The following is a 26,481-nucleotide window of genomic DNA, read 5'->3' on the forward strand; positions in this document are numbered from 1 at the left end:
TCTGCTCCGAGCCTGGGTCCATCCCAGCCCCACATCCCCAGCCCTGCTCCCTGAGGGGATGACACTGGATTGCTTTGCTTGGGCTGCCTCCTTCTCAGGGTGTGACCCAGGCCCCCAGGACTAAGGAAGGAAGGACGAAAGGCGTGCGTTTCACCTTCCTGTCAGGTGGCAGGCATGGAACCATGCTTGTCAGTGGCTGCTGGGTGGTGTCGGTGTGGGCGGCCGCAGCTCTCCGTCTGCTGGCGGGAGTTCCGCCAGGACGTAGATGAAGCCGCCCAGGGCCGCGACAGCCATGGCCGTGTTGTGGGAAGAGCAGCCATCTGGGGAGGCACAGGCCCTGCTGTGAGTGGTGGGGGGTGGCCACCGTTCCATTGGGAGTACTTTTCAGATGTTCCCTCGGCCAGCCTGGGGACGTGCGGCCACCAGAACTGTGTTCATCACTTGTCCCCTGGCTCAAAGATCACCCTTCTTTGCTCCAAACCCCAGTGCACCAACCCCTCCAAACTACATTTCCCAGACTGCCCTGCCCACCACAGGCAGGCACAGGTGGGATGAGGGGAGAAGCCAGGGTATTTCTCCCCTTGCCCCTCTCTGTCTCCTCTGTGTCCAGCCTCTGCAGGTTCTGCTCACCCCATCTCCTCTCACGGCCCCTCCAGCTCTGCCTCCAGGGAGGACAGGGGCTTCCTGCAGTGGTTAATGTCTGTGTTTTCTCACCTTTTCTGTTTTCAGCTCTTGCAGCACCTCTGAGTTCCCTATATTCAATTCCTTCTGCTGAAGTTCCTGATGCAGGTTCTGTTTTCCTGACTAGACTTTGACTGAGAGCGGTTATCTCTGTGACTTTCAGTGTGTAATACACTGAAACTTCTCTCTCTCTTTTTTTTTTTTTTTTTTTTTTTTGCGGTACACAGGCCTCTCAGTGTTGTGGCCTCTCCCGTTGCGGAGCACAGGCTCCAGACGCGCAGACTCAGCAGCCATGGCGCACGGGCCCAGCGGCTCCGCGGCATGTGGGATCTTCCCAGACCAGGGCAGAAACCCGTGTCCCCTGCATCGGCAGGCGGACTCTCAACCACTGCGCCACCAGGGAAGCCCCAAATCTTCTCTTTTATGTTCCCTTCACTGGAGACAGCATCTCTGGACTCCCCACTTTCAAAGAGGAGGGCATGAGAGACTCCTACCCTTCCCTCTAGCTCCCAAACACAAAGGCTCCCCACCCTGGCTCCTGGGTGATGCTGGGAGCCTGTTTTCCTTGAATGCAAGCCGTGTGTATCCTTTCTAGGTTTTGGTTTCATGTCTTGGGTATTTTCATTACCTGTAAATTGTTTTTCTCGCCTCTTCACTCTTCTCAAAAGATGCTGTTGGTACTGAATGGCTTTGGGTAATTCTTCATCTTCAGCAGCTGAGAGAAGAATGAAGGGTGAGCTTCTCAAGATGGATTTTTAAATATTACTGGCTAAGCCCTCTACTCTTCACAACACCTCAAGCAACTCAAGTCTTCTCTTGAATCTGGAGGCACTTCTGGAAGTTTCCTCGTGCCCCTGGGTAGAGATACTTCCACACCACCTCAGTCTGCATCTACTGGTGTTTCCCAAATTGTGGTCCCCCAATCACCCATATCAGAATGGCCAGAGGAGCTCATTGAAAATGGGGGTCCGCAGCCCCTCCACCTGCTGAATCTATAGGTCTGGAGGCCTGAGAATCTTCATTTTATAAACGCCTCTGTCTTAAAACAGACTATCTTATTTCAAAAGCTTTGGTCTTTGAGCATCCTAAGCTTCTCATTTGGGAAGCCAGCATTTACTGGGAGCCTTGTCTGTACCTGGCAAAAGCTAGGTGGTTTCATATGTATTATGTCTACTCCTCATAGCTCAGGAAGGTGGAGATTATTTTGCTCATTTATTTATAGACAGGAAAATTGAGGCTCAGAGAGGTGGAGTGACATACTCCAAAGAGGACCAGCTGTCTGGTGTCCCAGGCTGGAAAGGGGCTGCATCCTCTGCCTTTCCACCCTCTGCTGCTGCTGCTTCTTCTTTTTCTCTATTTCTTCTTTTTATTCTTTATTTTAAAAAATTTTTGGCCATGACTCACGGCATGTGGGAATCTTAGTTTCCCGACCAGGGATCAAACCCTGAACCCACGCCCCCTGCAGTGGAAGCATGGAGTCTTAACCACTGGACCGGTGGGGAGGTCCCAGCTTCCTTTTTTTTTTTTTTTTTTTTTTTTTGTGGTACGCGGACCTCTCACTGTTGTGGCCTCTCCCGTTACGGAGCACAGACTCCGGACGCGCAGGCTCAGAGGCCATGGCTCATGGGCCCAGCCGCTCCGCGGCATGTGGGATCCTCCTGGACCGGGGCACGAACCCCTGTCCCCTGCATCGGCAGGCGGACTCTCAACCACTGCGCCACCAGGGAAGACCCAGCTTCTTCTTTTTAAAAAAATTTTGTTGAAGTACAGTTTACAATGTTGTGTTTAATTTCTGCTGTACAGCAAAGTGACTCAGTTATACATATACATATTCTTTTTCATATTCTTTTCCGTTATGGTTTATCATAGGATATTGAATATAGTTCCCTCCACCCCTGCTTCTATGTCACCACCTCTCAGACATCTCCCCTGACTACTCTGCCTAAAGAAGCTTCTCCAATGTTCTTTTCTCTCTCAGCCTGATGTATCCTTCACAATCATTATCAGAACTCGCATTTCACTTACTGGTTTGTGTAGGTGGTTTCTGTCTCTCTTCCTTGTTCCTCTTTTCCCTGCCTAGTTTCTCCAGAGCCTAGAACTGTGTCTGGCATATAGTAGGTGCTCAGGGAATACTTGATGAAGAAATGAATTTGTTAACACAGGTGCAGGGGTCCGATATCTTCCAACAAGACCGTTCCTCATCCTGCAAAGTTTTGGCTTCCAAAACTCTGAGCCTATTTCCACGTGTGTGTGTGTGTGCACGTTGCACACCTCTCTCTGCACCCCCCCCAACACCAGTACATCCTTTCCCCAACTGGCATAGAAGCCCAGCGTCCCGACCCCCACCCCTGCTCCCAGCCAGGGAGGAAGTACAGCTCACCTGGCTTCCCAAAGCATCCTTTCTGTGGCTTCTGCCAGCTGAGAATGGCCTCCAGCCACCGGAGTTTATAGAATTTGGAGAAGCCACCGATTCCACAGAACATGACTGGAAGCAAAGACAGGGGACCCTCTGCAGGCCTATCCCCCAGGCCCACCTCTTCCCTCTCCCCAAGGCCACCATGGTGCCACCTGCTAGAGAGAGGCGGCACCAGCAGGTGGGCACTCAGCACAGTGGCTGCAAGGAGGCAGCCCTGAGGGTCTGCCTTAGTAAGCAGGGGCCCCCGAACCTGGGTCCTGCCTTGTTCAGTCTGCCCAGAGCTCTGTCACTGGGTCAGATTTTGGGGGCAGGAAGCAGTCAAAACAGTGGCAGATAAAATACAGGATGCCCACTTAAATTTATTTCCAATAAATGATGAATAAAAAATTGTTAAGTAGGACTTCCCTGGTGGTCCAGTGGTTAAGACTAAGCGCTTCCACTCTTCCACTGCAGGGGATGCAGTTTTGATCCCTGATTGGGGAACTAAGATCCAGCATGCCACACGGTGTGGCAAAAAAATTTAAAAAAAGAAAAAAATTGTTGAGTATAGCCCATGCAATGTTTGGGATACACTTATACTAAAAATGTATTCGTTGTTTATCTGAAGTTCAAATTTGCCTGGGCCGCTTATATTTTCATTTGCTAAACCTGGCAGCCCTAGTGTATGTGTGTGTTTGTGTGTGTGGCCGGAATCAGGGACACTCTGCTGCTTTGTTCCTAGAGCAGAATGCGGGGGCCCACTGTTTTCCATGAAGAGGTCCTGGGTGGGGTAGGCGTATCCGATGGCCTCAGCTCTCCGGTTCAGGTCCATCATGTTGGCACAGAAGAGGTTCACGTAGCGCTGGCTCTGGCGGAACAGCCCCTTCGTGCATTCCGTCTGGGGGAACAAACACCAAGAGACAAGGAAGTTGCTGGTCTGAGCGATTCATGCACGCTGTTACAGGAAAAGACCTGCTGTTCTGAAACGGTTTTTTAAGTGGCTGCCTTTGGGGCAAGTCCTTTCCCTTTTCCCAAAATTTCTTCCCTATCCACACTCCCAGCCTGGTGGGGCTTAGTCACTGGAGGACAGAGAGAGCTGAGTTCGAGCCCCGGCTCTGCAGCTTAGGAGCTGTGCGACTTCCACCCCCTAAATTAACCTGTGTGAGCCTCAAGGGTTTTCATGGGGAAAGGGCGATGCCGATGGGAGCTGCACCCGAGGGGCGCTTGTGTCTGGGGGGGGGTGGGGGGGGCCGGTACCATAACCTGGAAGTGCCTGACACGACGCCCGACACTAGGGGGCGCTCTAAAGCGCTCTGTCACCGCATTCTGATTCCAGCCTAACCCCGCAAGCAGGCAGCTACAGTGCAGCTCAAAGCCTGGGCCGCGGAGCGGTTGCACAGAGACAAGGACAGGGGATGAGAACAGGCTTTGGAAACTTCTATAGCAATATGTCAGAGCAACTTTCTATCTGCTGAATCTAGTAATCACAATAACTTTCCTTGTAACTTGGCTTTTATTGTATTTACAAAAACACTGGGCTGTGACAGCTTACAAATAAATAATAATACAAAAATCTATTAAAATCAGCAAGTCCTTTCTTGGCTAAGAATTTATGGACATTGAGTAACATTTTTGAATAGAGATAGCAAGCCCTACTTTGTATATAAATAAATATATGTTTAAAATGAGTATTCAGCGGGAGTTCCCTGATGGTCTAGTGGTTAGGATTCGGTGCTTTCACTGCCATGGCCCGGGTTCATTCCCTGGTCGGAGAACTGAGATCCCACAAGCCCCACAGTGAGGCCAAAATAAAATAAAATGTGTATCTAGCAAATCTTGTGCTTGGAAGAGTGTTTGGGCACAGGAGAAGTGATGGTGGGGCTGTTTTGGTTTTGGTTTGGTTTTCTGGAAGCAGCTAGCTACTGACTTTGTTCTAAGACCTTTTTCCATCTGTTGTTTACTGAGTTCTTTCTGCTGCTTCCCTCTCTCTTCTTCTAATACCCTGAGATCCAGTTCAGCATGCAAAGTTCTCTGTGCAACAGAATCTCATCACCCCCCCGCCCCACCACACCACTGTGGTTGGATTTCATGGCTGAACAATGACAGGCTACTCACTTCCACCTCCTGAGGTCTGAAGCAGGGGTTTAAAACCTGCTTATTTTCCAGGTGTGAACATACAAAACCACACTGTCACGAGCCCCTTTCAGTCATTCTTCCTCTTCCTTGGGCTGTGGTTGAGCCCATGCCAGGCACTCACCATTCTGGCCAAGAGGAAGAAGAGCAGCTGGTGAGACAGGCAGTAGCCAGAGCAGCCGGGCCTGGTCATGAGGGTCTTGCAGAAATCGGAGAGCCTGCAGGGCTGGCTGCTGTTTGTCCTGTGGGAGAAGTGGTTCCAAGCTGTTCAAAGCATCCTGAATGAAGCCCGAGGGCACGGAGGCTTTCCTGGTCCTGATGCCCCCTCTAGTTATTAGACCCCCCCCCAGTAGGGTCCAGGCACACAGCCATGCCAGATAAACACAGGTGTCCTGTGTCTGGATTGGCTAAATTGTTCCCCCCGGCCCAGGGGAGGCGATGCTGGAGCTATCCTGGGTTAGGGGAGCCACCAGGGGCTGCGACTTCCCATTTCTCCGTGGGACCCCCAAGTACCATGTTTCCCAGAATTGCCCTAAACAGCAGATCCCTGGACCCAGAACGGCAGATCCCCGGGCCTGGCATGCCCACCCCCCTGTGCCAGGCCTGCCCCATGGAAGGGACAGGGCAGGTCCCTCACTGGAGCATAGCTCCTCTGCAAGCCCAGCTGTGTCCTGGCCCAAACACCTCTCTGAAGGATGCTGAGAAGGTGGGAGCTGGGGCACCTGCTGCCCCTCCTGCTCATGGGTTTCATGGGTCCCTGCACCTAGGGCTGCCCCTTGGGGGTTTGCTCCAAGCCCACTGCACAGCAGGTGAGCTAAACTAGGCTGGGTCCTTCTTTCTGGGGCCTACAGCCCTGTTCTGCCTTCTGGGACTGGTTCTCCTTGCCAGATGCAGTTCACATTTGTTCTACAGAACCATAAAACAAATGTGAACTGCATCTGGCTAAGAGAACCGGTCCACCATGGGAGGTCAGCCCCCTGCGGTGGGGTCAGGGAAGGTTCTGGAGGAAGGATGCTGGAGCTGGCCCTGAAGTGTGAGCAGAGTTACTTAGGCACATGGCCTGGGGCGGGGCAGGGTGGGAGGAGGCCCCACAGAGGCGACTGCCAGGCACAGGCAAAGGCTTAAAGTGGGAGGGAGCCGGTGCTTTTGAAAGTCTGAAAAGAGGCCCCAGGGCTTGGACCGGAGTGGCCTGGGGACCTGGAAGGGCAGAGGAATTGGGGCTTTTCCTGAGAACAAGGTAGCTTCGCACTGGGGTGGGGTGTTCAGATGTGCTTTTTGGAAAGATCCCTCTGGTGTGGGGAGACCAGCCAGTTGGGGAGTGCAGGGCATGGAGGTAGGTGTTTGGAGAGGGCTGGAAGCCTCAGGTGGAGAGAGGGGGGCTGACTCACAGTGATGGGGATGGGAGAAGGAACAGCTCTTGGGGGAGCTTGCGCCTGGTTTTGCCCAAACCCCTGGGGATTTGGAGAGTGAGTGGGACGGGAGGACTGGCGGAGGGCAAGCACTTTGGGATTTTCAGGAAGCGGGGCCCGTCCAGGGGGCCACCCGGTTCCCAGCAGCTGCACCAGGCACAGGTCACTGTGCTCCTCTGAGAAGGAGTCCTGCTGCTCAAACGTGGAGTAGACCATGGAGGCCTTGGTGCGGGTCCAGATGTGCGGGAGCTTCCAAAACCCAGGCTCAATGGCTGGCTGGAACTCTGGCAGAGAGGAGAGGGTTGCGGGGAGACCCAGGAGCAGTGGGCCATGCCGAGCTTAACCGCCCCCCAGGATCCTGTGGTTTTGAGCCCACGAACTGGCTGTCCCTCCCCTGGCAGCCCTGAGCACACTCGGGTGCCTTCAGGGCTCGGACACTGCATTTGAAACACAAAGGAAGCGCTTTCTCTAAAAAAATTTTTAAAAATCACTAGGAACAGTGTTGGGATGGGCTCTGACTAAATCTATCGCATCCCATGGAAGCTTGAGACATATAAGTAGGGTTAGTTGACACCTTTTGTTCCGTTAGAATGTGGAGCTCTTATGGAACAGACTTCACGATGACACGGGCTAGGATGGTCTTAAGGACCAGGCCTGGGAGAGGGTGGGGGACGCCGACTGCCGAGGGACAGGCCGAAGCTCGGGAGGGCTGGGGTCTGGTCATGATGTCTGGCCAGTTATCTCCCCACTCACCCCCACGGACCTGGGAGCTGGGAGCCTGGGAGGCAGGGCTGGACCATACAAGGAACTGGTTTATTTATTTATTTATTTATTTATTTATGGCTGTGTTGGGTCTTCGTTTCTGTGCGAGGGCTTTCTCTAGTTGTGGCAAGCGGGGGCCACTCTTCATCGTGGTGCGCAGGCCTCTCACTATCGCGGCCTCTCTTGTTGCGGAGCACAGGCTCCAGACACGCAGGCTCAGTAGTTGTGGCTCACGGGCCTAGTTGCTCCGCAGCATGTGGGATCCTCCCAGACCAGGGCTCAAACCCGTGTCCCCTGCATTAGCAGGCAGATTCTCAACCACTGTGCCACCAGGGAAGCCCCTGTTTTTTTTTCTTTTAATTTTATTTATTTTTTTTGGCTGCATCGGGTCTTAGTTGCAGCATGCGGGATCTTTCGATGCGGGATGCGGACTCTTCATTGTGGCACGTGGGCTTCTCTCTAGTTGTGGCGTGAGGGTTTTCTCTCTCTAGTTGAGGCGCGCGAGCTCAGTAGTTGTGGCACGCAGGCTTAGTTGCCCTGCGGCATGTGGGATCTTAGTCCTTGAACAGGGATCGAACCCACATCGCCTGCATTGCAAGGCAGATTCTTTACCACTGGACCACCAGGGAAGTCCCTTTTTTAAAAATAAGTTTGGAATAAGATCGTTTGAGGGCACACCTGCCCCCTGAACTGAACAGAGGATTTCTTAGAGTGGAGCCTGTCCAGTAGGGACAGAATATGAGCTGCAAAGGGCGAGCTTCGTGGGTGCTTCAAAGTCGTCTAGTGGCCACATTAAAAAAAAACAAAGAGAAGCAGGTGAAATGAATGTTAACAATCTATTTTATTTGAACAAATAGATCCCAATATCCAAAATATTATCTTTTCAACTTGCTGTCAACATGAAAAATCAATAAAAATTAATTATTTGCATTCTTTTTTTAATATCATTTTTCTACTACAAAGTTTGAAATCTAGGGAGTATTACACTCGTGGCACATTTCAGCTCAGGCTGGGTACATTTCAAGAGCCCCACAGCCACGTGTGCTTCTCGTATTGGGACAGTGAGGACTTAGCGCCCTCATGCAGCTCACTCACTGTGAAAGTACATCTGTTTCCCTGCAAAATGTCAGTGTTGGAGTACTGGGTGGTGTCCCGAGCTTCATTGGGACTACTACGTGTATGCATGCCATATGCCCTTTCTAAAAAATTCTGAATTCAGAAACATATCTGGTCCCCAGGGTTTCAGTTAAGAGATTATAGATCTGTAAGAATAATAAAAATACCACCACCAAAATGTGCATCTGATGTTCCTTGTGGGCAGGCTCCAGGTCAGGGTTTCTCAATCTATTTTTCATTCTTGCCCTTCTCCAGCCTTTTAATACATTTCCCCGTGAACATTTAAAAATAATAGCTTTTTTGAGATATAATTTGTTACCGAGTCCAAGCTCGCTCTGCTCGCTGCACGACAGGCCAATGAATGGGGAGACGAGGTGTTGAGGGAAGGAATACGACTTTATTCGGAAAGCTGGCAGACCGAGAAGATGGCAGACTAGTGTCTCCGGTAAACCATCTTATGGGGTTTGGATGCCAGTTTCTTTTATAGTACAGAGAAGGGGAGGAGATGAGGAAGTAAAGTAAAAAGGCCATAATTGCGAAAATCCCCTGGTGAGGGGATGTGTTAATTTCTTCTTTCTTGAAGCCATCCACAGGTGGGTGGGGCGGGGGAGCGGGGGGATTATCTCCCTGTGAGCTGAACAGAGGCACTTTAGTTTAACTTTCAGGCAAAGGGGCAGGGTTCCCTGAGGCAGGCCATTATGTATGATTATAATAACAAAAGCAACGAAAAGCAAAGGTTAAAGTCAAAGAAACAGATTGAACATAGAGTCCAATTTAGCTCTTCCCTGTTACAAATTCACATGCCCTTTTAAAGTATACACTTTGGCAGTGTCTCTTAAAAGTATATTCACAAAGTTGTGCAAACACCACTACTGTCTAATTCTGAAATATTTTCATCCCCCAAAAAAGAAACCCCACATCCATCAGCAATCACTCCCCATCCCCCCTAACCTCAGCCCCTGGCAACCACTCCTCTGCTTTCTGGTTCCATGGATTTGCCTACTCTTGACATTTCACACAAATACTCATTCAATATATGACTTTTTTGTGTCTGATTTCTTTCACTGAGCATAACGTTTTCAAAGTTCATGTATCTTGCAGCATGAATCAGTGCTTCATTCCTTTTTTATGCCTGAAAAATATTCCATTGTATGGATAGATCACATGTTATCCATTCATCAGTTGATGGGCACTTGAGTTGTTTCCATCTTTCTGCTACTGTAAATGATGGTGATATAAACATTCATTAACGGGTTTTTGTTTGAAAACCTGTCTTCAGTTCTCTAGGGTATACGCCTAGGAGTGCAATTGCTGGGTCGCGTGGTAACTGTACGCTTACGTTTAACTTACTGAAGAACTGCCAGACTACTTTCCACAGCAGCTGCACCATTTTCCACAACCACCAGTGATGTGGGAGGGCTCCTCCTGCACAAGTTTTTGTTCAGAACTCCCGTGAAATTTTTGTTTGGCTGCACTGTGCAGCATGTGAGATCCTAGTTCCCCAACCAGGGACTGAACCCATGACTCCTGCATTGGGAGCACAGAGTCTTAACCACTGGACCACCAGGGAAGTCCCTGTTGAAAATTAAAGATTTATTTATTTAATTTATTTTTGGCTGCATCAGGTCTTAGATGCTGCATGCGAGCTCTTCGTGGAGGTGCTTAGGCTTCTCTCTAGTTGTGGTGTGCAGGCTCCAGGGCATGTGGGCTCTAGTTGAGGAGCGTGAGCTCAGTAGTTGTGGCACGAGGGCCTAGTGGATCTTAGTTCCCTGACCAGGGATTGAACCCGCATCCCCTGCATTGTAAGGCGGATTCTTTACCACTGGACCACCAGGGAAGTCCCTGTTGAAAATTAAAGATTTATTTATTTAATTTATTTTTGGCTGCATCAGGTCTTAGTTGCTGCATGCGAGCTCTTCGTGGTGGTGCTTAGGCTTCTCTCTAGTTGTGGTGTGCAGGTTTTCTCTTCTCCCGTTGTGGTGTGCAGGCTCCAGGGCATGTGGGCTCTAGTTGAGGAGCGTGAGCTCAGTAGTTGTGGCACGAGGGCCTAGTGGATCTTAGTTCCCTGACCAGGGATTGAACCCGCATCCCCTGCATTGTAAGGCGGATTCTTTACCACTGGACCACCAGGGAAATCCCCAGGTGAAATTTTAATACTGTAGATATATTGCATATGTTTGTGTGCCGTATCTATATCTGCACTTTATACATAAAAAGAGTATGTTTTTCTTTACTCCTCAAGAACCGTTTTTTTCTGGCTTGGGTGTGTCACTGAGAACGACTGTTCCAGGTGAAGCCTGTCACTATCATCACTTGTTAACCCCTACAACAACCCCTCGAGTGGGCACTATGCTTATCCCCTTTTGTACCTTAAAATCTGAGGTTCTGGGGAGAAAGTGACTTATTTTGACCCCCTGTCTCACAGCTAGGATGAGGTGGTTCAGGGATTCCAACACCTGAGTCCACATCCTTTTTAAATTTTTATTTATTATTATTATTTTTAAATTTATTTTTGGCTGCGTTGGGTCTTCGTTGCTGTGCGCAGGGCTTTCTCTAGTTGCGGCGAGTGGGGGCTACTCTTCGTTGTGGTGTGCGGGCTTCTCATTGTGGTGACTTCTCTTGTTGTGGAGCACAGGCTCTAGGTGCGTGGACTTCAGTAGTTGTGGCTCACAGGTTCAGTAGTTGTGGCATGCAGGCTCAGTAGTTGTGGCACGCGGGCTCTAGAGCACAGGCTCAGTAGTTATGGTGCACGGGCTTAGGTGCTCTGTGGCATGTGGGATCTTCCCGGACCAGGGCTCAAACCTGTGTCCCCTGCATTGGCAGGTGGATTCTTAACCACTGCGCCACCAGGGAAGTCCCCCGAGCCTACTTCTTAATCGTGGAAATTCTGCCAAGGTTCAGCCTCCTGTCTCTGGAAAGGGAAACAGTACCCTCTTGACCTCTGGGAGGACTGAATTTCATGTGTGATGTTGGCCAAGTGGGCAAGCAGTACAAGCAGGACTAGCTTGTGATGCATCCTGCATCTCTATCTCCCTAGAGAAACAATCCCAACGCCTTCCTCAATCAGGCTTTCATATTCCAGGACGAGGCGTTTACCTCTGGTTTGTCACAACCATGGCACCTGGTCCTTATCCTCTTAGATCATGAGAACAAGAGGGGCTCTCTGAGATGTGAAGTCCCCATCCCTTAATTTACAGGTCAGGAAAGCCAACTGATAGAGAGTGACTTGCTCAAGTCCAAGGCACCCTGAGGCCAAGGTCTCTGGATCCCAGCCCCGTCCCACCTCAGAGGGTGCCCGGAGTGGGCAGGGCATGCGTTCCAGCTTCACACCCTTGGCAATGTAACGGAAGGCAGTGGCCTCCCTGGGAACTGGGGCATTAACGAGGCTGCCCATGGTGTCTGTTTGCCCATCCCTCCATCTGTATGTATGTACTCGTCCTTCCTTACCCTCTTCTACCCTCAGGTTTCAAGCCCTGCCTCTGCCACACACTCACTAATGTTGTGACCTTCAATGACCTCATCTGTAAGAAGGGGAGTCACAGGGCTATTGGGAGAAGCAAAAGAGATACATGCCAAGTCCTGAGCTGGGTTCTAGGGTCCCTGGTGTTGCCCCATCCAGGCTCTCATCAAGGGAGGAGGCGCTGTGTCATTTGTCTAATATGTGGGTGGGTGAGGTGGGGCTGAGGGCAGGTGGTCGCTGTGCCTGACATGCAGGTTCTGGGGCGGCTCCCAAGGCAAGGGCAGAGGGGGTGGCTTCAAGGGGACCCATTTCAAAGTCAAAGCGCTGTCACACAGATCCACACAGAACTCTTTAGTGCGGTTACTTTGGGAGGTGAGACAGGAGGGTCAGTGGGGAAATTTTCCTTTCTTACTATGGATACTTAAAATCGTTCTGTTTTTTAGTTCCTTCATTGTCCTTCTCTCTCTCTGTCTCTATTTTTTCCTTTCTTTTTTTTGGCTGTGCCACGCTGCTTGTGGGATCTTCATTCCCCTGCCAAGGATTGAACTCCGGCTCTCGGCAGTGAAAGTGCAGAGTCCTAACCACTGGACTTCCAGGGAACCCCCTCTTTCTCTTTATATTTTAAATGTTTTATTCAAGTACAACATACATCCTGAAAAATGAATAAGTTTGCTTTTTGATGAATTTTCCCAAATGGACCACACCCACCTTACCAGCACCCAGATCAAGAAACAGACCATGACACCCCCACCAGCTCCCCACTGCCCCCTCCCACTCACTCCCCGACCCTCCAAGGCAGGTCACCCCTCTAACTTCTAACAGTAAAGAGCAGTTTTGATTTACATAATGGAACCAGCCAGTATGCACTCTGGCTGGTCTCTTTTCTCAACATTATGCTTATGCGTTTCATCCAAATTGTTATCTCACTATATTTTAAATTATCTTAGAACTTTGAAGAAAAAAATGTTCCTAGATCCCTACATAGTAACAGCTTTACCTTAATACCACTAAACCTCCGCTCCCAGGTTGGAGGTTCGCGGGCCCCGGCTTAGGGAACAGGGAACCACGTCCCCGCCTCCCTTCTCTCCACCCACCTAGGAGGCTCGGTCTGCGGCTGCGGACAGCTGGCACAGCCGGCGGGAGCGCGGTCACGTGACGGTTGCCGGCCCGCCAAGATGGCGGCTTCCTGCGTGGTCCTGCTAGCGCTGGTCCTGACGCTGCTGCTGCTGGTGGCGTGGAAGCGCTGGCGGTGGGGGCGCGCGGCCCGCCACGTGATTGTCGTGGTGCTGGGCGACGTGGGCCGCAGTCCCCGCATGCAGTATCACGCACTGTCGTTGGCCAAGTGCGGCTTCTCCGTGACCTTCTTGGGGTTCTGCAGTGAGTGCCTCGGGGGCCTGGGAGGGAGGCTGCTCTCTCAGCCTTTGACCCTCGGCTTTGACCGCCCCACGGGGGCCGAGGCGGGGACGCCCCTTTACCCTCTCCTCCGTCGGGCAGCTCTCCGAGGTTGGACGAGCCGGGTTGTGGCCTGGACAGCAGTTGCCAGGTTTCTGCCCAGCCTCTGCTGGGTGGGTCCCTGGGAACAGTCAGCATTAATCGAGCGCCTGCCATATGCCAGGACTGTGCTAAGCTAAATGAACTCAGTGCATAGTGTCACTTATTCCTAGTAAGTGAAAAGATGGACTGGAACCCGGGTGGATGTGACCCCAGGGCAAGTGCTGGTAAGCACATCTCTGAGGCTTCTTTTGTCAGACAGTGTCTGAGAAGACAGGCAACTTGTCTCCTCTCCGTTCCTCACCCTCAGCGCAGAACTCTGCAGGCAGAGGTCTTTCATTTTCGCAGGATGTCCAGCGTTTTTCCCTCAGTGTGCGGGGAAAGGGGTGTCTGCTCCTCCATCTTACCCCACTTTGACATCTTTAGAAGGTAGCTCTATCCCATATCGGGAAAAAAGGAATAGCACTGGTTGCTTCTGGTCCCTGTTTAGAGTCTGCTACCCCAGGGTGAGGGGCTGGAGTGAGACTTCCTAGGGGTCTCCCTATGGTGTGATAATTCCACCATCCAGGGAATCTAGGTCAGCTTGAGTGCCTACTATGTGCCAGGCATTGTGCTAAGTAAAAATGGATAAGATTCCAGCCCTCCCTCTGTGGGTGGTCTAGTGGAATCTGGACAAGAACTGGCCTCATTCTCTGTTCTGGCTACTGAGGAACAGAGAGGTTCCAAAACACTCTCCCCTATTCAGCCTGTGGGGTGGGGATCATCTGACTTTAAATTAGATCATCTTCTCCAGCACATTAAAAGGGACATTCTTTTCAGCCTCCAAACCCCACGATGAGCTCTTGCAGAGCGACAGAATTCAGATTGTGAGTCTGACAGAAGTTCAGAGACTTGCAGGTAGGAAGCAGTCAACTCCTGATATCTCTGAATCTGTGTGTGTAGGGGGGGAGGGGAAGGCGGGGAGCGTGGGGTGGAGGGGATCTGCAAATTGCCAAGAACTCCTTTACTAGTGATGGCTGTTTTCTGACTTGCAGTTGGGCCCCATATTCTCCAGTATGGAGTCAAAGTTGTGTTTCAGGCAGTGCACTTGCTGTGGAAGTTGATGTGCAGGAAGCCAGCAGCTTACATCTTTCTCCAGGTACGTGTCAGCTCCACCTCCCGCTGTGAGAACCACTGTTTTAACAGTTTTCTTTACTTTCCAGTTTAAAAAAATGTACAGATTGGTAAGTGCATATTCACATGTGTGTGTATAAACTTTTAAAAACATGAGTAGGAGCCTATGGTATGTGTCCATTCTATTTATGGTACTCATCCCTTCTGTTTTTCAGTGTTTTACAGATAGTCTTATTTTGTACTTGTTACATATGTAAGTGTTTTGCCTGCATTATCTCATTTAATTCTTCACAACAATCCTGAGAAGTAGGTTCTTGTGTTACCTACACTTAGAGATGAGGGAACCTAGACCCAGAGAGGTTCTGTAAGTAACCCATTGTCACACAGCTAGGAAGTGCTGGAGTCAGGATTTGAACCAGGTTGTCACTCTAGTTCTGGAGTTCCACTCTTAGCCTCTTACCTTGACTGCTTTTTAACGTAGAGAAGCTCCTTTTTTTTTTTTTTTTTTTGCGGTACGCGGGTCTCTCACTGTTGTGGCCTCTCCCGTTGCGGAGCACAGGCTCTGGACGCACAGGCTCAGCGGCCATGGCTCACGGGCCCAGCCGCTCTGCAGCATGTGGGATCTTCCCGGACTGGGGCATGAACCCGTGTCCCCTGCATCGGCAGGCGGACTCTCAACCACTGCACCACCAGGGAAGCCCTTCCTGATTTTTTTTACTTAAAAATTAAAAAAAAAAATTAATTAATTTATTTTTTTGGGCTGCATTGGGTCTTCATTGCTGCTCATAGGCTTTCTCTAGTTGCGGTGAGCGGGGGTTACTCTTCGTTTGCAGGGTGTGGGCCTCTCATCGCAGTGGCTTCTCTTGTTGTGGAACATGGGCTCTATGGGCTCTAGAGCGCAGGCTCAGTAGTTGTGGCGCACGGGCTTAGTTGCTCCGTGGCATGTGGAATCTTCCCGGACCAGGGCTCGAACCTGTCTCCCCTGCATTGGCAGGTGGATTCTCAACCACTGCACCACCAGGGAAGCCCTTTACTTTTAAAATTGTATGGTGAAGAGTATCAGTGAACATATGTCTTTTGCATGGGTTCTGTTTCTTCCTTGGGATAAATTCCTAGGACGGGAAGTGCTTGGTCAGAGTCCATGCACTTTTAAAATGTTGTGATGTGTTACTGGATAGTCCTAGAGTAAGGTTGGGTCAATTTATCCCCCACCTAACAGGGAAGCCTCTTCCCCCCATCCTCACCACCACCAGGTATCATTAGGTGTTTTAGAGTTTCCATTCTGATAGATGAAAAATGGTTCCTCCTTATTCCATTTTTTGTTTCCTTGAATATCAGTGATCTTGGACTTATCAGGTTGGTCAATTTTCTTTTATGACTGTTTATACCTCTTGGTGAGGAAGAGGGTCTTTCTTCTGCTTATCGATTATCAAGAGCTCTGTAAAGATAATTGACTCTTTGCCACGTATGTTATTTTTACTTGGTTTATTCTTGACCGTGGTCTGGTTTCCTTCTCTTCCTTCAAGTCTCTCTTTCCCAGAACCCTCCGGGCCTGCCTGCCATTGCCGTGTGCTGGTTTGCAGGCTGCCTTTGTGGGAGCAAGCTCGTCATTGACTGGCACAACTACGGCTACTCCATTATGGGTCTGGTGCACGGCCCCGGCCACCCCCTTGTTCTGCTGGCCAAGTGGTGAGAGTCTGGGATGAGGGTGCCGACATTGTCCCCAAACTGTGGTGGGAAGAAGGGCCGGTGCAGAGACCTGGGGAAGCTGATTCCCGTGTGCCCTGTGGGGGTGAGGGCAAGGCTGGGGAGTTGGACTGACGCTGGTGACAAGTGATAGAAACAGGCCTGAGCAAAGGAGGGCATTTGTTGGCCCATGAAACTGAAAAGTCCTGAGAAATGGCTGACTTTGAGCTCAAAAAAGGTGTCATCAGGACCCCTCTCATGTCTCTCCACACTTCCTCCTAGAGGTATTTCTCAGGCTCTGGAAGCCCCTCGCTTTCATCCCCACCCCACCAGGCTCAGTGGAGAGAGCAGGCCTGTGGTTGGCTCCTGCGCACCTGGCGTCCTGTGACCCCCTCTGAGCCTGGGGGGCTTCAGTACCCCGTTGTCTCAGGCTTGGGACAAATGCTCCACTGGAGAGCTGGGGTCCCAGATGAACCCGTACCAGATACCCAAATGGAAACTGGGGACTGCTGCTGGCAGACGGGGATGTGGGTCACAGTCTGCTGCAGCTGATGAGACAGGGAGAGGGAAGAAGGGCCTTGGGAGCAGGTTGGACCTGGAGGAGGAAGCAATGTTGTGTTCTGAGTCCGAGTTATACCATCTCCCTTGGTGTGGGCTTGCAGCCTCAAGCCGTTGGCCGGCTGTGGCGTTTCCCCTGATGGGTCATTCGTGGGTGGTGGTCGCAGCAGCAGTCAGTGAGTGCTTGCTGCATGCCAGGCCTCAGGCCAAGCCTTTATCCCATTCAGACTCCAGTGCTGCCCAGCAAGGGTGTCCTGTGATCGCTGTCTTTTTACAAACCAGGAAACCGAGAGCCCTCATGTCACTTGCCACACAGCTAATACATGTGAGCTCCAAAATTCCATCCCAGGCAGTCCAGCTCCAGAGCTTTCTCTGCATCCTGAGTGAGGAACAGGCCGTGGTACCTACACACGTGAAATAACTCTGTTCGTTTCCAGTTCTTTTTCAGTCCTGCCCTGTCACCAGGGCTCAAGTCTCCGTTTGGAGCTAATCTGTTGATAACGCCTTTCTAGCATTTGCTAAACTCCCTTTGTAACCCATTGGGAGTGAGCCTCAGCCCCACAGCCTTTGCAGGGAATAGTGCAGTGTGGCTGAGATTTAATAACAAGATTTTATTGTATTTCTCCTTCATTTTATGGCAAGAGAGACTGGATTTTCCATTCTGTAGTGATATATGGTTTCTCTTGAAAGTAATTGTATTTAAGCTGAAAAGCAATCTGATTTAAAGAAAGGTGTGTGGGAGGTAATAGTACAGGTGGTAGAACTCTGTGCAAACACGGGGAAGGTGCCTCGCCAGTGACCTGATTTGGGAGATCCCAGCTCTGTGGCCTCTTCTGTATCAGAGGTGTTGAGTCCCATGGGGCTGGGGTGGTGGTTCCTGGCCCAGAGAGCTCTGGGCTGACCACTGATACGTCTTTTCAGGTATGAGACGCTCTGCGGACGCCTGTCCCACCTGAACCTGTGTGTGACTAATGCGATGCGGGAAGACCTGGCAGAGAACTGGGGCATCAAGTAGGGGCCTCGGGAAACGAGGGGTCCCTCCCAGCGCTGTTGACTCCCAGCTGCTGTGTCATGTTGCAAGGCACTGGGAGCTCCCAGGGTTCCGGGAGGTGGTTACTGGTTTGGGGAGGCTGAGGGAGGAGGAAGCTAGAGTTTCTTTCCCAGCCAGCCAGATGGTCCAGGAAGTGTTCATGTTAGAAATTCTCTCTGTGCTTCTCCAAGTAATTCTAAAGCTTATTGTTGAGACTTGGATACCTCAGCACCCTTCTTCTTCTGGATACTTCTGGGTCTTATGTTCCTTAGGCCTTTCTTCGCCCCTCCCTAGAGCCCCCCAATGATCTCATTGCAGAGCTGTGACTGTCTACGACAAGCCAGCATCTTTCTTTAAAGAGACGCCTTTGGACCTGCAACACCAGCTCTTTATGAAGCTGAGCCGCACCTACTCTGCATTCAGGGCCTGGTAAGTCTGCTGTCTTCAGCTTTCAGCTGCCTTATTTTATGCTCGCTGCTGACCTGGAGATCTAATCCAGGGGATGGCAAACTATGGCTGCAGGCCTGCTGCCTGTTTCTGTAAATAAAGTTTTATTGGAACACAGCACGTTCATTCATTTACATGTTGTCCTTGGCTGGTTCCACACTACAAGAGCAGAGCTGGGCTTTGCAATGGAGACCGTATGGCTCCCCAAAGCCTACAGTGTTTACTCTTTGGCCCTTTAAGGAAGTGTTTGCCCTGTACTAGGCTGTGGGTGTCCTTACCCTCCTGCCAGTGGTTCCTGACCGCATGGCGGGGTCTGTGCACCTATGTGTTCTCTGGGCATCTCCCAGGGGTAAGGAGAGCCCTTCTGAGAGGCTCTCCATACAGCTGGTCTTTGTTCTTCTCAGTAACGTGGGGGCAGTTGGAGGGGTCACAGCGTCCTCATCTTAAGTCTAGGGGATGATTAGAACAGTAAGCCCTGTGAAGGCAGGGGCTGAGTCGGCCTTGTCTGCCATTGCGACCTCAGCACTTAGCAACACATAAATACAGATAAGAGAGAAAGCAAGGTGCAGGTCTGTGCCCAAGGCCTTGGGTGGTAGGGCCACCTGGTGGCTCTGACGTGGCTGCACCCCAACAACTGGGAGCCTGCGGGCCTCACTCTGGTGGGAGAATGGCCGTTCTCGGGCCCAAGGGCCTGCTCTGTGGCAGCTCACGGGCTCTCTCTGCTCCTTCAGTTCAGAACCCTCGGACTCGGGCATGGAGAGGTCGGCCTTCACGGAGCGGGATGCCCAGAGTGGAACAGTGACCTGCCTTCCTGGGCGGCCGGCCCTTTTGGTCAGCAGCACGAGCTGGACAGGTCTCAGGACCCGCCCGGGCACTTGGGGCTTGTGTGAGCACCTGGCTGAGCCTGTGTTCTCGCTGCTGCCAGGCGTGCAGCCCACATGTATTTGGGGCCTCGATGAGAAAGGGGAGCACATTGAGCTGGGTGGGGAGGCACCTAGAAACTGGCCCGTGACACTCGGTTCTCTTTTCCCGTAGAGGATGAAGACTTCTCCATCTTGTTGGCAGCATTAGAAAGTAGGTGTATGGCTGTGATCAGGAGCTGGGCTTGTCGGGGGCTGCTGAACTGCAGGATGCTCACCTGGCCTTGCGTGATGTCCTTGGCAGAGTGTTCCTGACCCCAGGGCCAGGGCCACTGGGTGGAGGTGGCAGGCGTGAGTCCCCTTTTGGGTCAGTGAGTGACCAGCCTAGCTCTGAATTGCCACCTCCAGGAGAAGGGATTGCATGGTTGGGAGCAGTGCTCCCTCCTCCTCTCCCTTCCCCCATCCCCTCGCATCAGCCCCTCACTCTCCCGACTACATGATTTTGGTTATCATATATTTATTTTCCTAAACACAGAGTTCGAACAGCTGATCAACGATGGAGAAAGCCTCCCTCCTCTGGTCTGTGTTATAACAGGTATCCACCTGGGACTATCCCTGTTCCTGTATTAAACGGGGCAGTGGAGGCACGTCAGGCCTGTGATGTTTGTTGTCTCATTAATTCTCACCCCAACTCACTGATGTATGGTTTTCTACACCAGCTTGACGGGGAGGCTGAGGCTCAGAAGGGCTTCATGGCAGAGCATGGAGTCTAGATTTCAATCTCAGATAGCGTGACCTCAGAGATTCTGAGCTTTCTACTTCACAGTGGTTTCCACGTATCTTTTTTTTTTTAAAAAATGAGAGTCTGCTGTCCAATGTCAAACTGTTTCCAAAGGAGCCGGGTGAAGAGAGAGAGGCAGAGGAGATTTGGTTGGAGGAGGAGGGTCCTTAGCCAGCTGCCCCACCTTGGACACTCCTCTCCTCCAGGCCCTTGGACGCCCAGGGGCGGCAGGAGCCCACTGCTCATGCTGTGCCACCTGGGGATCTGGGCGGGGCGCAGGGGCAGTCTGTGTGAGAAGCTGTATTGGTGGGCACTCTGGTGCCTGGCCAGAGTTTATCCTGGCTGTGTTCCCAGCCCAAGGCCTGCTGGGGGAACGGCCATGGCCTCAGCAGTCAAGGTGCACACCCCTTGGGGGTCGTTTCTGGAAGGGGTCTGGATAGGGGCCTGATTGGAGCTGCTGCCTGTGGGCCTTCTGCTCACGCCCTTGCAGGGGCTTCTCAGGCCTGGGGCTGGGGGACAGGGCCAGACGTGGGCCCAGTGCAGTGACTCCAGTTTTCTCTGTAAGGCAAAGGGCCTCTGAAGGAGTATTACAGCCGCCTCATCTGCCAGAAGCATTTCCAGCACATCCAGGTCTGTACCCCATGGCTGGAGGCCAAGGACTACCCCTTGCTTCTAGGTAAGAGGCCTGCAGGGGGAGGGCTGGGGTTTATAAGGGAGTACCTGAGGGCAGGGGACAGAGTTTTTCTGAAGAGGGCCAGATAATGAATGTTTTACCAGGTTCTTTTGCATATTCTTTGTTTTTTTAACCCTTTAATGATTTCAAGCCATTGTCTGCTCAGGGGCCCTACACATGTAGGTCTCAGGCTGGGATGGGCTCTGGCTGGACTCTGGGAGAACGAGGCTGTTTCCTGGTGTGCCACCTCCTCCCTGCCTGTTTGCCAAGGTTACGTCCCAGTGCTCTTGGCCTCCACGCCCTCCACTCACCCTGCTCTTCCCTTGGGCAGAAGGGCTGGGCGGGGCTTGGGTTGGGGTCAATTCCCAAGTCTGGGAGGTACAGAGACCACGAGGTAAACAGTGTGGACTCTCCCAGTGTGAAGGGGCAGCCCTCCCTTCTCTTGCGTTGTTGATCCCTCGGGGAGGGCTTATTGGCTGGGTGCCTATAGGTCTCAGCAGCCACTAAGCTGTCTCCGGAGTGGGAGGCGGGGAGCCTTTGTAGGCAGGAGCTCCAGCGGCACTGAGTGATGTACGGTTGCTTCCTTGGCTTTATATTCACAGCGACAGCTTGTTTTCTGTTGGGTCTGCTTTGGGTTCTTTTTCTAATTATTGTGATAAAATACACATAACAAAATTGCCATTTTAACCATTTTTCCATTTTTAAGTGTATTTGAGTGGCATTAATCACACTCACAGTGTTTTGCAGTCCCCGCCACTGTCTCTTGCCAAAACATTTTCATCACCCCAAGCAGAAACTCAGAACCCATTAAGCAATCATTGCTGCAGCTTCTTTTAAAATACAGCGTGGTTAAGGAGAAAAAGGGGGTCAGTTTAAAGAAAAACATTGGTGACGGGCAGGTCATTTTCAGAAAGGGCCGAGAGGCCAGGAGCGGCAGGTGGGAAGCACCTGCGTGTCCCAGCCTCCTGCCAGGCTGCTCGGCCAACCCCAGGCAGTCGTACGTGGGGTTGGGGACTTTATCACCCCCTTTCCACTCCTCCCCGCAGGCCTCGGTCCACAGTCCTGCAGGATGTGTGGCCACCGGGCGCACAGCCAGAGCTGATGGCCCCCTCATCCTCGCCCTGCAGGGTCTGCGGACCTGGGCGTCTGCCTACACCGGTCCTCCAGTGGCCTGGACCTGCCCATGAAGGTGGTGGACATGTTCGGGTGCTGCCTGCCTGTGTGTGCCGTGAACTTCCAGTGGTAGGAGCGGAAACCCAGTCCTCCCAGGGTTAGGTTATCAAATCAGCAGCTTGGGGGGAACCAGCAGAATTGCCCGGGAAAGCTTCCTGGAGGGCTCCACCTCCCCATCTGTGCAGCTCTGCCACCCAGAGGGAGCAGGAGCCCTCTGGTCCCTGTGGGTGGGCTGGGCCCCACCAGACAGGGTGGCTTCCAGTTAGAGCTCGTGTTGAATACAAATTGGAGTCTTAAGTACTCTACTTGGGGGCTTGTGCTTACAGGGTGCAATGGTGGCTGGAATTGCCCGCACAGCTCACATGGACTTATTTCTCTCTCTGTCCCTTTAGTCTGAGCTCATGTAGTTGTGTTCGAATCAGTTGAATGAGTGTATTTCTGTCTCCGCTCTTCCTGGCAAAGATGGGCAGGAGAGGGCATTTGGAGACGGTAGTGTTAGAAAAGTTTCTAGAAACAGTGGCCCCACCATGAGCTGAGGAGCCAGCTTCTGAATGGGAAATCCAGGATGTTGGAGCCCGGGTTCAGATAGTGTTGGGATCAACTCCCTGATCACCTCTGAGCCTGCCTCCAGCAGGGCTGCCTTTTACCTGGTTTCTCTGCTGTGGAATTAAGAAAAAAAAGGCAGAACTTACTAAGAACGTTCTCACTGAAGAGAGCATGTAGCACAAAAAGTCCACATACCCCTTTATTGTCCCTCCTTCCCCGAATTGGTTTGGATTTTTTTTTGCGGTACACGGGCCTCTCACTGTTGTGCTCTCTCCCGCTGTGGAGCACAGGCTCCAGACGCGCAGGCTCAGCGGCTATGGCTCACGGGCCCAGCCGCTCCGCGGCATGTGGGATCCTCCCAGACGGGGGCACGAACCCGTGTCCCCTGCATCGGCAGGCGGACTCTCACCCACTGCGCCACCAGGGAAGCCCGGTTTGGATTTTTAATGTGTATCCTGCCAGGTCTTTTTTCTATTCAGATGCCAAATCTAAGAACAGGCTTCCTGAAACCAGACTGTTCCTGCCTCCAGCTTAGCCTGTGGGTGGGGTGGAATTGGGGGGGAGCAGGTGGGCACCTTGCGTTCTGTATCTCCTCCAGGCAGCTCTCAGACCTCCCCTGATTCTCTCTGCAGCTTACACGAGCTTGTGAAACACGAGGAAAATGGCCTGGTCTTCGAGGACTCAGAGGAGCTGGCAGCTCAGCTGCAGGTAGCGTGTCTGCTCCCACACAGCGGCTTGCAGGGTTTTGGAGATTCCTTGTTCCTGCAGCTGGGTGGGTGGCCCTGGGCTGTGTATGGGTGAGCGAGCAGCGGTCTCAGAGGCTGGGCCCCATTGGGCCCCGGAGGGATCAGGGCTCGCCCCACCTGCCGTCTGGGTTTATGGAGCTCACACCACACAATGATGCTAGAGCCAGGTGGACTGTGCCATTTAGGGGGTGATTGGATCTGAGAAGGGAGAGTGAGGAGCGAGGGAGCTTCCTGGACCGGCCTTATGAGATGGGTGGGCATCTTCAAAGGATACTTCTTTCTTACTACAAATTACAAAAAGTAACACGTCATCATTCTTGATCATTGAGACCAAGGGCAACAGACTTTGGAAAGCCTCAGGAAAAAAAACATTTTAGACTTTGCCATAGTCTCTGTCAGAACTACTCAACCCTGTTGTAATGTGAAAGCATCCACAATCTGTGGATGAAGGGGTGTGGCTATGTTCCAATAAAACTTTATTTACAAAGACAGGCGGAGGGCCGCATGCAGCCCATAGGCTGGCGTCTGCAGACACCTTAGTTTAGCAGAGCTGGAAAGAACGCAGGCATCACCTAGTTCTCAGTACGTGGGCAGGATAGTGCTGGGTAGAGGCCAGCTCTTGGTGGAAGGAGCAGCAGACAATTGCAGAGGCAGAGGCGGAGGGCTGCCGGCAGAGCATGGGGTGTGGATGGTGAACACTGCAGCTTGGCTGTGCCGTCAGGTCGGAGCAGAGCAGGAGATAGAGCGTAGCTGGGCCATGAAGGCTCCCCTGTGCCTGGTGAGGGAGGCGGGCTTGCTGGGTCAGGGACATTGGGGTCAGAGCTGTTGAGAAGGGTTAGTTAGCCAGGCCTGGTGAGGAAGCTGGGCCAGAGCGGGCGTCCCGTTGGAGACCCCGGGACACTGGTGGTGGTTCTGGAAGTGCGGTGAAGGAGGGAGGGTTTTGGCAGAATGGCTGCGCTTGGGGTGCAGCAGGAACCTGGGCTGCTGGGAAGGAGGAGGGGTAGCTTGGGGTAGAACCTGGGGTGGGGGCAGGAAGCAGTGATGAGGTAGTTCTGGTCTTCTAGATGCTTTTCTCAAAGTTTCCTGATCCTGCTGGCAAACTGAACCAGTTCTGCAAGAACCTCCGGGAGTCAGAGCAGCTTCGATGGGATGAGAGCTGGAAGCGGACAGTGCTCCCTTTGATTACGGACACGTGACCCCCCGGGCCAACGACTGAAACTCCTGAGGTGTCCTGTGCTGGACATCATGGAGAGACCCTCAAGCTGACACCCCTCCTTACCTTTCATCTTTCTCCCCAGGAGCTGGCCCACACTCCCCTCCTCACAGCCGCCACTGCTGGCCAGTCCCTTGGCAAACTCTGTAGATCAGCGCCTCCTGGTGGATGGAAGCTGAAAGGCTGGCAGTGGGCACTGCCTGGGGAATGAAGTTACTATTTTTTTTTTTTTTTTTTTTTTTTTTTTTTTTTTTGCAGTACGCGGGCCTCTCACTGCTGCGGCCTCTCCCGTTACGGAGCACAGGCTCCGGACGCGCAGGCCCAGCGGCCATGTCTCACGGGCCCAGCCGCTCCGCAGCACGCGGGACCCTCCCAGACCAGGGCACGAACCCGCGCCCCCTGCATCGGCAGGCGGACCCCCAACCACTGCGCCACCAGGGAAGCCCTGAAGTTACTTTTAATAATCAGGAGTTTTTGTTGACCAGGAAGCTGGCTCAGCCTGCTTTCATCTTTGGAGGCTCTGAATCCCTTCTCTCTTTTCTCTTCCTGTCTTATGAGTCTTTCTTTCCCCCAGTTTATGACTTTTCTGTTATTTGTGTCGTCTTGAACATCTCTGCATCCTTGTTTTGTCTCCTGGTGTCTGCCTTTCCCAGAATTGCTTGGTTGTGTCCCTAATATTTTGATTCCTGCCTTGAAAACAGACTTTGCAGCCCACCGCCCTGCAAGGGCAGTCAGATGTGCCACGTGTGCAGCGGGCTTGGCTCCGCGAGGGATTTGCGTCCAGGTTGGGGGGAACGTACTTGGTTTGTTTTATTATTTGCGCGAGTGAAATGCTTATCTCTGAGCCAAAAATTTCATTTCTGATTTATGGTGATTTTCTTAAGGACTAAGCCAGCTGGCAGAGAGGGGTCTACACGCTTGAACAGTTTATATTTTATTCGAACAGTCTGTGGTTCCCGATTCAGAATTTAACATTCTTCAAACATTCAAGTCCAGTGCAAGTTTTATCACATTCTTTCCAGAACAGTGATTTAATTTTCACATTATTCTTCAAAACCATTTATAAATCTACAGCATTAGTTTCAGAATTGCCATCTCCGAGTGCTCTTCGTAGGGAAACAGTTTCTGGTCGTGACGAGGCACTTCTTCCCACGGGATTCCAGCCCGGCCTGGAGACAGAACATATGCGTCTCAGGATGTGGGGTTTGGGGATGGGACACCACCCTATCAGTGTGGGGCTTTGGGACAGGCCTGGGGGTGTGTGTGGGGGTACAGACTACAGATTTCCAGGCCCCATCCAGACACCTGGAATCAGCCTCCAGGGGTGGGACCAGGAATCCCATTTGTAAGCAGCTCACAGCAGCCAGGTCTGCTGCGTCTGCCCACTGGGCCGTGTGCATCCCTGGAAAGTCATGGCCCCGTCTGGGTCCTCCATCCTGTTACCGGGCACAGCTCAGTAGGAGCTGAGGTTTGAACCCACGTCTGCCTGACAGCTCAGCCTGGTGCCTTCAGAGGCTGGACCTGTATCAGAGGGGCTCACGTCCTCTGTGTAAGCACAGATGTCTGACGCACCCCTGGCAAGAATTGTTTTGTCATCAGTTTTTTAGGAATGAAAAATTAGTATTTATAAGAATGAAATACTAGACATACAGTGTATAAGTGTCATGATACTGCCGTCCGGGTATAACATGTTAATAATAATGTTAATTGGTGTGTATGGAGTTTCCCCATATATGTATTAACATGACAGTTATTTTTTTAAAATAAAAATGAGCTTAAAAAATGAGTTTATACTGTATATGCTGTTTAGCACTCAGCTTTCTTAAAATACAGCGTGGATATTTTTTCACATAAGCATCTGAAGGACTTCGTTATTTCTCAAGGCCGAGCACCCGCTGTCAGTGGGACACGCTGTACAGGGGTGGGCGCTGGTCCTCTTTGTCAGCAGAGGCAGCTGTGGGAGAGCTTTGTTTGGGGGGTGGGGGATTGGGGCAAGCACAGGGCTCTGCACTGCTGCCCAGTCGTGTGGGAAACCCTGATCAGGCCTGGCTCGTGGTGAGGACTGCAGAGTGGGGGTCATGGGGTGGGGGGTGGAGAGTGGGAGCCAGCTGCCTGGCTTCAGTCCATGGGTGCCTGGGTGATTACTCAGCTGCCCTGCACCCCAGTGTTTTCACGGGTGGGACAGAGGATGGCAGCCCCCCCCCCCCC

At 52.0% G+C, this 26,481-nt stretch overlaps 3 protein-coding genes across 5 annotated transcripts in view; 1 reads left to right on the forward strand and 2 right to left on the reverse strand.

The window, feature by feature from the left end:
* Nucleotides 1-189: 189 nt before the first annotated feature.
* CUNH16orf89 (chromosome unknown C16orf89 homolog) lies at nt 190-11,890 on the reverse strand. The gene is made up of 7 exons (XM_024759627.1): nt 11,692-11,890; nt 6,752-6,956; nt 5,334-5,451; nt 3,839-3,974; nt 3,062-3,166; nt 1,310-1,396; nt 190-320 (listed from the first exon to the last, which is right to left on the reverse strand). Exons 1-7 carry the CDS (start codon nt 11,888-11,890, stop codon nt 190-192), a joined length of 981 nt encoding a protein of 326 aa, XP_024615395.1.
* Nucleotides 11,891-13,127: 1,237 nt separating this feature from the next.
* Nucleotides 13,128-24,508, forward strand: ALG1 (ALG1 chitobiosyldiphosphodolichol beta-mannosyltransferase). Of its 3 annotated transcripts, XM_024759783.1 has the most exons (13): nt 13,128-13,333; nt 14,267-14,344; nt 14,482-14,585; nt 16,101-16,249; nt 17,726-17,815; nt 18,153-18,263; nt 19,013-19,134; nt 19,317-19,355; nt 19,677-19,736; nt 20,488-20,598; nt 21,723-21,837; nt 22,947-23,022; nt 24,125-24,508. In XM_024759783.1, exons 1-13 carry the CDS (start codon nt 13,132-13,134, stop codon nt 24,254-24,256), a joined length of 1,389 nt encoding a protein of 462 aa, XP_024615551.1. In that variant the 5' UTR covers nt 13,128-13,131; the 3' UTR covers nt 24,257-24,508. The 3 variants fall into 3 exon arrangements, with proteins under 3 accessions (XP_024615551.1, XP_024615552.1, XP_024615553.1); XM_024759784.1 differs by lacking the exons at nt 13,128-13,333; nt 14,267-14,344 and having other exon boundaries at nt 16,087-16,249; XM_024759785.1 differs by lacking the exons at nt 13,128-13,333; nt 14,267-14,344; nt 16,101-16,249 and having other exon boundaries at nt 14,503-14,585.
* Nucleotides 24,509-25,194: 686 nt separating this feature from the next.
* EEF2KMT (eukaryotic elongation factor 2 lysine methyltransferase) overlaps nt 25,195-26,481 on the reverse strand; it is a gene marked incomplete at its 5' end in the record, with an annotated part of 13,450 nt that continues 12,163 nt past the window's right edge. The window contains one exon of the mRNA XM_024759811.1: nt 25,195-25,442. Coding sequence (XP_024615579.1) covers nt 25,342-25,442 — 101 coding nt within the window. The remainder of the gene's footprint in view (nt 25,443-26,481) is intronic.

Source organism: Neophocaena asiaeorientalis, unplaced genomic scaffold (assembly GCF_003031525.2).
Source record: "Neophocaena asiaeorientalis asiaeorientalis breed wild unplaced genomic scaffold, Neophocaena_asiaeorientalis_V1.1 scaffold254, whole genome shotgun sequence".
NCBI classification, from domain to species: Eukaryota; Metazoa; Chordata; class Mammalia; order Artiodactyla; family Phocoenidae; genus Neophocaena; species Neophocaena asiaeorientalis.